The sequence below is a fragment of the Pantherophis guttatus genome, chromosome 1, assembly GCF_059756535.1.
Source record: "Pantherophis guttatus breed Tessera chromosome 1, ASM5975653v1, whole genome shotgun sequence".
Taxonomy (NCBI): Eukaryota; Metazoa; Chordata; class Lepidosauria; order Squamata; family Colubridae; genus Pantherophis; species Pantherophis guttatus.
In genome coordinates, this window is record NC_142063.1 from 177,760,959 (window position 1) to 177,773,519 (window position 12,561).

A 12,561-nucleotide genomic window follows, 5' to 3' on the forward strand; every position below is an offset into this window, starting at 1 on the left:
GGACAGCTGATGTAAATTTATAATTTGCTTTACTCTCAAAACTCTAGAAAGTATAATAGTGCTGAATTTAACAAAAAAGTATTTTTTCTGTCTCTTATCCTTCTTTTTCTTAGCATACAGTACCTCATACTACCATACAAAGAACTATAATAATTCTAGTCACACTGGTGACAATTTGGTCAGCCCTCTTACACTTGGTAACTGAAGCTAACTGAATAACTGAATAAAAATGAATAGTCACCCAAAGAAGTCTGACTGGCTGGAAGAACCATACAAGGCTGGTGAGAGATGGAGAGCTGGGTATTCTGCCACCTTTGTTCTCAAGGTGCCAAGGCCCATAGCAGCTGTCACAAAGAGCACAGGAAGGATAACTTGAGCAATAAAGCCTTTCACATCCCGTCGAGTGTGATGGAAACGTTTAATGAACAATGCTGTCGCCTTCCTCAGCAGGAGAGAAAGATTGCTTGGCTTTCCCATGTTAATCAGGACTTGATCTATTCATCAAAAAGAAAGAGAAAAGAAATATGCATTTCTTTTATGCATAAATACTCAGTTTTGTTTCCTTATTATATTTAGTTTTACCTAATTCATCCCACCAGTACACGTAAACCAATTTGAAAAACATTATTTCTCTTTTTAAAATCCTAGACAATCCTAAATTCTGGCTGCTGCCTTATTAGCAGTGATTGATGTTAGGACTCACACTAACTTTCTTCTTTTCCAAATGCACTTCTGGAAGCGGCTGTGTTTTGCTTTTGGTAAGCCAACCTATCCAACCTCCTCATCCTGGGTCATCAACATTCTCCCCTCAGGCCTACATTGTGCTTATAATGGAAAGAATGAAAAGCTACATGATCAGCAGTTTAAACAGTCTGAGAGATCATGGTGTTTCAATAAGGCTGTTCCTAAAATTATGATGAGGTGAGGTGCTACTGCCAGATATACAGGTAATTGAATATCTTCTCCACAGCCAGGGAGCTTTAGCATTAGAGATCTGGTTTCCTGAATCAGTTATGGTTGTTTGCATCACAAGGTATACTTATGAGGATGGGACAATTTTTGACAAAAACAAGACCTATGAAGTTAGTGATAGTCCAAGTCATTCATTGTTCTTGTTTCATATGATAAATGGGGAAAAAAAGGTGATTTTAGAGTTTGTGAATTGCTGCTGAGTAGCAGCCCTGAACGTAATGAAAACTCAGCCTATGTCTCAATAACTGAACAATCTTTAAGGAGCTATGGCAATTTTTAAAATAATTATATGAAATTTAAGTAGCGAATTATCCCTTAGCCTAGGCATAGGGTCCTATTAGTTTACGTCACCATTTCCTACCTTCTCACCAAAATCTAAGATGGAATTAGCTTTTCTTGGTAAGCTAATTTCTGAAGCACAAAACAGATCTAGGATGAAATGGCATGGAATAACTGCCCATTATATTTCTAGTCATAACAGTGCTTGATTTCAGGTTTCAGAGTTACTGGAGTTCCCACAAACCTGTCTTATCTCTAATTGTAACCTGGAATTGCTTCATCACCAGCCATACTTGGTGATTTGTCCTGTCCCCCCAATTTATGATCAATCCATTTACATTTTTGTGAAGTTAACCTGCTATTTCACAACCTTGCTAAAAAATGCCATCTTCACTGTACACTCTTCTAGACACTACAGGCTTTTCCTTTGGTAAAAGCTTCAGCCAGTGAAAAATTACACTATTTTAATACCATCTGGTTCAAAGAGATTGTTAGAGTTCATGGACAAGCCATCATTATCCACAGCAAAACTGGGCCCTTCTTGAGATAACTCTGCATTGGTTTGTTCATCTTTTGCAAAATCTTTGGTCAAATTAAGAAACACCTGCAAAACAGTAATATTAAAAATATTTTAATTTCAGTTCTCACAATTCCTAAAGCAAAATTTTTGATCTTGCTATTAAAAGTTTCTACTTGGATACAAGACTGAAAACACATGCAACTTCACCTATGCTCTATGTTTAAGTTAGACTGATTGCTTCCAGTTTGTGTGCAGAATCTTATGCCAGTTCATAGTTCTGTAAATAACTTTTATCCATACTGTTTCCACTTTGTAAATAGCCATCCTTGTAAGAAGCCATTGCATAGATATAACACACAGACATAATAGGAAGAGAATATTAATTTCCTCTATATCAACAGACAAGAATGTACTACTAGACAAAGAACCCCCTACAATTAGAGAAGGTATCATTGTTGTTTCCCTTCTTAAGTTTATTTTTTCATTTCCTGATCCAGATCAGTTTGCAACTTTAAAAAATGTTCATATGAACTTGAGTTTGCATTTGGTGCAATTCTAAATATTTATATTTTTTTTCAAATGGGTTTGCATATAATCTTAATATATTACTGAATCCTGTAATGCAAACTAAGTGCAATTTTAAGTATCTATTTTAGTATACAAATTATATAGGAGCTCCCATATACATTTGAGACACATTAAAACGAAGTCTCAACAAATTTTCCTATCTTTATATGTAATTAAATATTCAGTGAATAATAATAACTGAAGTTGAATCACCAATGCAATAACTAAAAGCATAATTCTATGAGATGGCATCCTCCTGAATCAGCTCATTCTGTCCTTTCCCTCTGGATGAAAGAGGTAGAAATTAATGGAATGACTAAATTCTAGAGGCCCCTGGCCATGTCTCTAAGCATGGCAACTTTTTTATTTGTCATCTTCAGATTCTAGCTGCCACTCTGTTTCATATTTCCTAGTTTCAGGTTCTTCTCCTCATACTATGTCATGAATTATACAATATCAAAAAAGGCTGTCCTGTGTGCTTCTATGTATTCCTACCATAATTTTACATGGATGCCAATGGACTGATAAATCAACTCAATATATACTCATATTTAATTTTCTTCATTGTGATCATAACCTTTTCATTCTGAGAAGATTTGTTTCATAATGTCCTTTCATTCAAACATTCATCTGCCACCCTTTAGGCCACTTACAAAATTTAAAGCATAAAATAAAATAAAAAATTGAAATGAAATAATAAAACAAAAAATCAAATAAAACTAATAGCAACACTGGTGCATTGGAATAGCTGCAAGAAATGCCATTTGCCTGCAAGCATGAGCTGGTGGACCACCAATTACACAGAGTAATACAGATAGTCCTCAACTTACGACTACAATTGAGCCCAAAATTTACATTGCTAAACAAAATAGTTGTTAAATGAGTTTTGTCCCATTTTATAACCTTTCTTGCCACAATTGTTAAGTGAAGGACTGTCAAGGACTACCTGAATGAAAAAGCTAAAGTACTCTGGGACTTTACAATTCAAACTAATGAGCACCTGCCACATAATACCCCAGCCTTAACCATTGTCAAAAAGAAGACAAAAAAGGCTGTAGAATCTGGAGACCAGTAGAAAAGAAGGGAAATATCTGAAAAAAATCCATAAAATACAAAGATCTGCAAATAAAAGTAGAACAACTATGGCAAAAGATAGCAAAGATAGTACCAAGAGTAATAAGACCCTAGGCCGGGGGTCGGCAACATGCGGCTCTTTGGGCCCTCTCCTGCAGCTCCCTCTCGGATGATCCCACCACTGGGTGGCCCCTCCCCTCCCCTCCCCCTCACTCCTCACCTGCCCTGAGAAGAGAAGGGTGATTGTGGCGGATGGAGACTCGCTCTGTATTCCAGAGCGGGAGCGAAGCACCCCTCTACTTGCCTCTTTTTCCGGCCCTTGTTGGGAAAAGGTGTGCTGTGCGCACCTCGCCCACTGGGGGAGACAGGTGACTTTGCTCTGCACCGAGACACTGGGCCTCCTGGCTGCAGCCAATGCTCCACGTCGTAATGAGCTCCAGGAGGAGGAGGAGGGGATGCCATCTCCCCCATTGTACAGCGCGCTAAGTTTAAGTGCAAGAGCAGTAAGCAGCCATGGAGACGGCAAGAAGAATATGGGGAGACATGCCCCAGCCGATGTCTCAGTGCTGAGAAAGTTGCGCGTCTCCCTACATTCCTCTCGCTGCCTCCATGGCTGCTTGCTGCTCTTGCATTTAAACTTAGCACACTGCACAATGGGGGAGATGGCGTTCCATCCTCCTCCTCCTCCTGGAGCCCATTACGACAAGGCGCATCGGCTGGGACAGCCCAGTTGGTATCTCAGGGTGGAAAAAGTCGCATGTCTCCAGTGGTGGGATTCAATTTTTTAACAACCGGTTCTGTGGGTGTGGCTTAGTTGGGGGTGTGGCTTGGTGGTCATGTGACTGGGTGAGCGTGGCTAGCTGGTCATGTGACCGGTGGGCATGGCTATCTGCATAGGGACTACAGAGGGCTGAAAAAAGTCATTTCTGACTGGTCCTCGCACTTTTGACCGGTCCTCGCACTTATGACCATCCTCACATTTATGCCCGTTGCGGCATTCTTGTATATTTCCCCCCCACCCTTTCCCCCTCCCATCTTCCCCCCAACCCCCCTCCCTAGACTTCCCAGAACAGGCACAGGGTATAGCATTCACAAACATAAAGCTAAAATATGCTAACAAATTATTGCATTCATATTCTCCCTAGGTCTTTAACTCCTTATAGCTCAAAAACTATAAACATAAACTACTTAAAAATATTTCATTCATAAGCTATATAAATCTTCTTGTTCGGGTACTTTTTTTGCATATAGTCAATCCATCTTCTCCATTCTGATATGTATCTTTTATTTGAATGATCTTTAAGATATGATGAAATTTTTGCCATCTCAGCCAGATGCACAACTTTTAATGTCCATTCCTCAATGGTAGGTGGATCTTCCTTCTTCCAGTACTGTGCCACCAGTAACCTGGCAGCTGTTATTAAATTCAAAACCAACCTAGTCTCTATTACAGTACAATTCGTGACTATTCCCAACAAAAAAATCTGTGGTGTAAATTTAATTTTTTTCCTTAAAATATTTTGAATAATCCACCATATTTTAATCCAAAAGGCCTTAATTTTTTTACATGTCCACCATATATGAAAATATGTAGCATCTTCACACTCACATTGCCAACACTTGGGTTGTAAATTTGGATACATGCAAGCTAGTTTTTTTGGGTCTAAATGCCATCTATAAAACATTTTGTAAAAGTTCTCTCTTAAGTTTTGAGCTTGTGTGAATCTTACATTTCTAACCCATATCTTTCTTTTTTTTTTTAATTTGATTTATATGCCGCCCTTCTCCGAAGACTCAGGGCGGCTTACAATGTGCTCAGCACATTGTATCCAACATTATTGGTTCACCTATGTTTTGTGCCCATTTTATCATACAATCCTTGACCAGCTCTGTTTCCGAATCTATTTCCACTAATACATTATACAACCTTTTAATATGCATTTGACCTTTATCTCTTATTTGCTTTATCAAATTCTCATCCTGCTGCATAATACCAATTTTTTTGATCCTCTCTCCATCTGGCCTGCAGCTGACCATATTGAAACCAAGTCTTAATAATTCCTTCTTCTCTTAATTGCTCCATAGATTTTAATTGTAATCTAACTCCTTCCTTATAAAGGAGTTCCTTATATGTAAACTTATCTTGCTTTTGCTCCAAATTTATATTCTCTATCGCGTGTCTGGGTACTGTCCATATTGGTAACTTATCCTTTAGTTTATATTTATACTTTTTCCAGACACGCAGTAGAGCATTTCTTAATATATGACTTTTAAAAGTCTTATCTACTTTCTTGTCATACAATAGGTAAGCATGCCAGCCGTAGACCAGACCATATCCTTCAATATTCAGTATCTCTTTCTCCCTTAAATTTATCCAATCTGTAATTGCTGAGAGGGTAGCAGCTTCATAATACAGTCTTAAATTGGGCATTTTAAGACCACTTCTTTCTTGGGTGTCTTGCATTATCTTTTGATTAACTCGTGGTTTCTTCCCTGCCCACACAAACTTGTTTATGCCCTTCTGCCATTCCTTCAAATTTTCATCTTTTTTAAGTATAGGTATCATTTGAAAAAGAAATAAGAATCTTGGTAAGATATTCATTTTTACAGCAGCTATCCTACCCAGCAAAGACAGTTGCAATTTCTTCCAATTTTCCATCTCTTTCTGTATTTTTTGCCGTAACGGTTCATAATTATGTTGATATAATTTCATATTTGCAGTCATAATATAAACCCCTAAATATTTAACCTTCTTAACTATTTCAAATCCTGTTAGCCTTTCTATCTCTTCTTTCTGGCTTCTGTCCATGTTTTTAGCTATTATCTTTGTTTTAGCTGTATTTATTTTAAAACCAGATACTTGTCCATATGAGCAGATTATATCCATCAAGGCTGTAATTGATTGTACCGGTTGGGCTAAGGTAACGACCAGGTCATCCGCAAATGCTTGTAACTTATATTCATGCCGTCTAATTCTGATTCCCTTTATTATATCAGTCCCACGTATTTTATTTAATAAAATTTCCAGCGTCAAAATAAACAATAACGGAGACAAGGGACAGCCTTGCCTTGTTCCTTTTTCTATATTAAAATTATCTGTTAAACCATCATTGATTATTATTTGTGCTGTTTGTTTTTGATATATTGCCTTAATAGATTGTATAAAATGTTCTCCAAATTGCATCCTTTCTATTAGTTTTAATAAGAATTGCCAGTTCAATCTGTCAAAAGCTTTTTCAGCATCCAGAAAAACTAGCACTGCGGGGACCTGGTTGTTCCTTCCCAAATACTCTAATAAGTTAACAATTTGCCTTACATTACTTTTCATTTGTCTTCCATTTATAAAACCAGTTTGATCATGATGAATCATTTGCTGCATAACTGTCATTAATCTGTTTGCTAAAATTTTAGCAAAAATCCTATAGTCTATATTTAAAACTATAGTTTTTAGGGTCTGTATAGTCTTGCCCATCTTTTGGGATCAGCGATATAAATGCTGTCTTCCAAGTTGGAGGTACCTCTCCTCCCTGTCGTATATTATTGAATAATTCCTTCAGTGGTTCCACCATTTCCTCCTGTAAACTTTTATAATAATTAGCTGTCAAACCATCCGTTCCAGGAGCTTTACCCACTTTCAACTGCTTAATTGCAAACATAATTTCCTCGGAAGTTATCAATTGATTTAAGCTATCCCTCTGCTCTTTTGAAGTTATACAAATATTCTCTTTTTGCAGATATCTATCTATATCTATATCTTGAATTTTATCACCAGTATACAGCCTTGAATAAAACTCTAAAAAGGCTTTTTTAATCAATTCTTGCTCATAAACCTCCTTACCCTTGTATTTTATTTTCTCTATTGTCCTTGCTTTCTGCTTTTTCCTTAGCAAATATGCCAACCACCTACCTGGTTTATTGGCATTACAAAAAGTATTATGTTTTGCATATTGTAAGTTGGTTGCCACTTGATCTACTATTAACATATTAAACTGACCCTTCAGTAAATTAATTGCCTCTTTAATTTTCTTATCTGTTGGGTTGGCTATTAAAGCCTGTTCCTGTTTATTAATCTCCTCTTCTAATTCTTTTCTTTTTGCCCCCTGTTTCTTTCTATGTTTATTATTCAAATATATCAAAATTCCTCGCATGTAGGCTTTACTTGCATCCCATACCATTTTCATAGATGTACCCTTTTGCATATTCATAACAAAAAACTCTTTCATAAATTTTTTACACTCTTTTACATTTTCTTCGTATCTAAACAGATTATCATTTAACCTCCAGGACCTCCTAGGCCCTTTCCTATACTCCAATTCCATCCAGACTGGACTATGGTCTGTCAATGTTCTTGAACAGATCTTCCTGTTCTTCATCCTAGATAATAAATCATTAGTTGCGTTGCGGCATTCTTAACAACCGTGTCACTCATTTCACAACTGCTTCTCTTCACCATGGTGACAAGATAGGGCAAAAACGTAAAATGTGAGGACAGTCGTAAGTTTGAGGACTGGTCAAAAGTGCGAGGACCAGTCAAAAATAACTTTTTCAGCCCTCTGAGTAGTCCATATGCACAAAAGGACTACCCAGAGGGCTGAAAAAAGTGATTTCTGACAGGTTCTCGCACTTTTGACTGGTCCTCGCACTTATGACTGGTCATCATTTATGCCCATTGTAGCATTCTTAACAACCGTGTCACTCATTTCACAACTGCTTCTCTTCACCATGGTGACAAGATAGGGCAAAAACATAAAATGTGAGGACAGTCGTAAGTTTGAGGACTGGTCAAAAGTGCGAGGATCAGTCAGAAATAACTTTTTCAGCCCTCTGAGTAGTCCATATGCATAAAAGGATACAGCAATAGAGAGGGATGAAGGAAGGGAAGGGAAATTAGAGTAGGAGTGAGGGTAAGAGAGGGAGGAAGAGAGGAGGAGAAGGAGAAAAGAAGAGGAAGTAGGGAGGAGGAGAAGAGGGGGAGGAAGAGAAAATAAGAAGGAAAGAAAAGAGAGAGGTGGTAGGTTTGAGGAGAAAGATTGCTGTACAATAGAAAAGATGAAAGGGAAGAAAGCCAACCCCAAACAAATATAAAGATAATAAGATAAAGAATGAATTGTTAAACTTTAAAGAATAAAAGAGAACAAATATGAATAAATAACAATAATTAGAAACACACATACAAACATACAATGTATTTTCTTTGAACAGAGTATTTGGCCGGTTCACAAATTTAAACAGTGTTTAGTCATTTCAATTAAATTTATAATTTCTATATTTCCTTTTTGCCATATTTATTCCTCATCTATTTTTGTAAAAAACCAATATTACCCTTTATCCTCATCTCTAATCTTAATCAAATTCAATTTTTCCCTTCTATTCTATATTATACCCCTTCCCATTGTCATCTATTTTTATATCCATCCTCACATTGGTTAATTATGTAATATTACAGTTGTTTAATATAAATTCAACATTTTAATATACATCAATTAGTTATATAACTACCTTTGTTGTATATTAATCAATATGAACATGAATATTCCAATTATTTCCATGCCATCCAATTTCTTACAAATCAATTAATTATATTTACCAATAATAATAAACCAAATAATTTCCCCCATATATTCCTTCAAACCACAATTTAACCATTTCTGCTTTCAACACAATATACAATTAATAGTATTTCAATTATTACAATTCCCTAGTTAAATAGAGCTTTTTTTCTTTTCTGTTTTAAAATCTTGAACTCTCCTCTTTTTCCCTAAATTTCCCATTGTTTGCACCTACCTTTTTTGGTGAGGAAAAAGAAAAGAAATCTGCCTGCCTAATTTTCCAACGTTGCAGCAACAGCAAAGCCAACAGCCTGCTTTAGTTTCAGTTTTGTTTTTCAGCATAGCTAGGGGAAAAAAAAATCTGCTCCAGCAAGCAGCAGAGCCCTGAGCAAAACAGCTGAGAGCAAATCAGCTGAGAGTCGGGAGCTGATCTAATCAAGGGCTAATTAGCCTATGCTGAAGCTCCGCGGGCCAATAAAATTACAAAAAAACACTGAACCGTTTGTTAAATTGCTGGCTCGCCCGCCCCTTGCCCACCACTATTTATTGGCAATAAATAGTGGTGCGGAGGGGCGGGGCAAGGGGCGGGGTGAGCCAGCAATTTAACAAACGGTTCGGCCGAACCCTCTAGAACTGGCAGAATCCCACCACTGCATGTCTCCCAATAAGGGCCAGAAAAAGAGGCAAGTAGAGGGGCACTTCGCTTCCACCCTGAAATATGCAGCGAGTCTCCATCCCCCTTCCATCCCCCTTCTCTTCTCAGGGCAGGTGAGGAGTGAGGAGGAGGGGAGGGCAAGTGGCAGGGAGGGGCAGCCAGCCGACAAGGAGCCACAGCAGGGGGACGACGAGTTTCATTAATCTGGGAACCTGAAATGACTCTTGATTTAAAATTAAATCATATGATAAAAAGCACCCAAAGAAGAAAGAACAACATCAGGTAAAAAAATCCCAACCCTTGCCTGTTTTTGGAAATGGTTCAAGAGGGAACCCATGCGCACGTACACAGACACACACACACACAAGAGGGAGAGAGGGAGAGAGGGAGAGGGAGAAAGAGAGATAGAGAGATGAGAGACAGAGAGATGAGAAAGAGAGAGGGGAAAAAGAAAAAGAGATGAGAGGGAGGGCGGGAGGAAGATGCAAAGAGAGGGAGAGGGATGAGAAAGAGAGGGAGAGGAAGAAAGATGAGAGAGAGAAAGAGGGAAAGGGAAAAAGATGAGAGAGAGAGATGAGGTAGAAAAATGAGAAAGAGAGAGAGGGAGAAAGAGAAAGAGAGATGAGGGAGAAAGATGAGAGGGAGGGAGAAAGAGAGAGAGAGGGACCTGTTTAAAAGAAAATACCTGGAACCACAAAACCTGGGTAGGCATGGCTGGGGGTGTCGTGTGACTGGGTGGGAGTGAGTGATGTTGCGTTGGCCATGCCCACCCAGGTTTTGTGGCTCCTGGTGTTTGGTTTTCTGTGGGAAATAGGCCCAAGTGGCTCTTTGAGTGTTTAAGGTTGCAGACCCCTGCCCTAGGCCCTAGAGCAGTGATGGCTAACCTTTTTGCCATCACATGCCAGGAAGGGGGGTGGGGGAGTTGTGCGTGCACCTGCCCACACCCATAATTCTATGCGCCCTGCCCCCGCACATGCGTGTGCAACACCCCCCCGCTCCCCCTGCTCCTGGCACACAATGGTGCAGGCGCAATGCAAACCAGTAGTAAAGGTAAGTAGAACTCACCCCTGCTCCAGACCCTCTCTAGGAGTCTGGGGAGGGTGAAAACTGCCTCCCCCCCCCCGGAGGCCCTCCAGAGGCCAGAAACAACCCGTTTGCCAACTTCCAGTGGGACTGGAAGTTGGCAAACGGGCTGTTTTCAGCCTTCTGAGGACCTCCGGGGGCGTGGGGAAGGCTGTTTTTGCCCTTCCCAGACTCCTAGAGAGGCTCTGGAGGCTGGGGACAGCAAAAAACGGGCCTTCCAGTCCCACCAGAAGTTGGCAAATGGGCTGTTTCTGGCCTCTGAAGGGCCTCCACGGGGGTGGGGAAGGCCATTTTCACCCTCCCCAGACTCCTAGAAAGGCTCTGGAGCCAGGTGAGAGAGAAAAATGGGCCTCCCCCCCGAGGCCCTCCAGAGGCAGGAAACAATCTGTTTCCCTACTTCTGGTGGACCCAGAAGGCCCAAAAATCAGCTGAGCTCGCGTGCCCACTAATATGGCTACGCATGCCACCTGTGGCATGCATGCCATAGGTTCGCCATCACGGTCCTAGGGTATAGTCCCAAAACAACTAAAGCATCACTTGAATATCATCAGCATTCATAAAATCACCACCAGTCAATTGCAAAGGGCAGCTTTACTTGGAACAATTTACATCCTGTGATAATAATTTAACACCATAAAACAATCTGCCTATCCCAGGTCCTTGGGGAGGATCTCAATAGATGGATAAAAATCAGTGGTGGGTTGCTCCCAGTACTATCCAGTTCTTGCGAACAGGTAGTAAAAGCGGCGGGAGGCTCTGACCACCCGCCCAGATGTCATAATGGATGATTTGTACATGCGTAAAAGCTTTTGCATGCACGCTTCTGTTACGAACCGGTAGTAAAGATAAGTAGAACCCACCCCTGATAAAAATGCCAAATCCAGTTTAAACATCTGGCTCACAGCACAGCACAGCACAACAAAATAAAATAATAAAACTAAATAAAATATTAACAAATCTGATTGTTTAAAACAGCTAGGTGCTTACTTCTTCTACAGTGCTGTCTGAAATTCCGTAGCAGCCAATATGGAGATCACTTAAATTACTATCCAGGTTTCTCAGAAGAGACTGATAGGATGAAGAAACTTTATTGTTAAATGGAGGAAGTACATAGATAAGTTCTCCACCAATATCTTCTTTGAGATAAGCTTCTGGAAGATGAGCCTGTATTGTGGCTGTCACAGTAGAGGTATTGCATTCCTCTGATACATTCAGAATTGAGCTCTAAGGAAACATAAGGGGATAATAAAACACCACACAGCGAAATTTTAATTTTCACAATATATCATAAAACATGATATATGAGAAGGAAATTAAGTTTGAAACAACTGAATAAAACTATATTCAGGTATCCTGAGTACATCAGTAAACAATATCTACTAGTTGGTGGATATAGGCAACAGTAAATTGGCTTGCAATTTAAGTCTCTAGATTTGATATCCTAATTTGCATAGGCTTTGGCCCAAAACATTCAAATGTTTTGGGAAATAAGTGAGCTTCTTTATGGAGGACATTTGGTTATGGAGCATAACAGCAAAGAAGCAGATAGTCTTGAACGATATTTTCTCATAATGAGCCTTTCAAAAAGAGCCTTGGTAAAAGATTTGAGCAGTTTGCTTTGGGCAACATTGGACTTTAAATATTAGTATTCAACAAAGTTCAAAATTAAATAGGTATCAAATGAAATTCTTTTAAAATATGCAAAATATGTACAAACCTGGTCATGCCAAATCTGATATATTTAATAATTTTGATAATATTTTCCATTAATTCTCTGTTTTAAAAGGCCATACAATGCACATATTTAAATATATGCAGTGGTGGGATTCAGCCAGTTCGCACCACTTTGGGAGAACCAGTTA

General features: G+C 39.1%; 1 protein-coding gene across 1 annotated transcript in view; it reads right to left on the reverse strand.

The window, feature by feature from the left end:
• ABCA12 (ATP binding cassette subfamily A member 12) overlaps window positions 1-12,561 on the reverse strand; it is a 344,530-nt gene that overhangs the window by 104,717 nt on the left and 227,252 nt on the right. The window contains exons 33-35 of the mRNA XM_034433493.3: window positions 11,687-11,923; window positions 1,723-1,855; window positions 242-494 (exon numbers count right to left, since the gene is read on the reverse strand). Coding sequence (XP_034289384.2) covers window positions 242-494; window positions 1,723-1,855; window positions 11,687-11,923 — 623 coding nt within the window. The remainder of the gene's footprint in view (window positions 1-241; window positions 495-1,722; window positions 1,856-11,686; window positions 11,924-12,561) is intronic.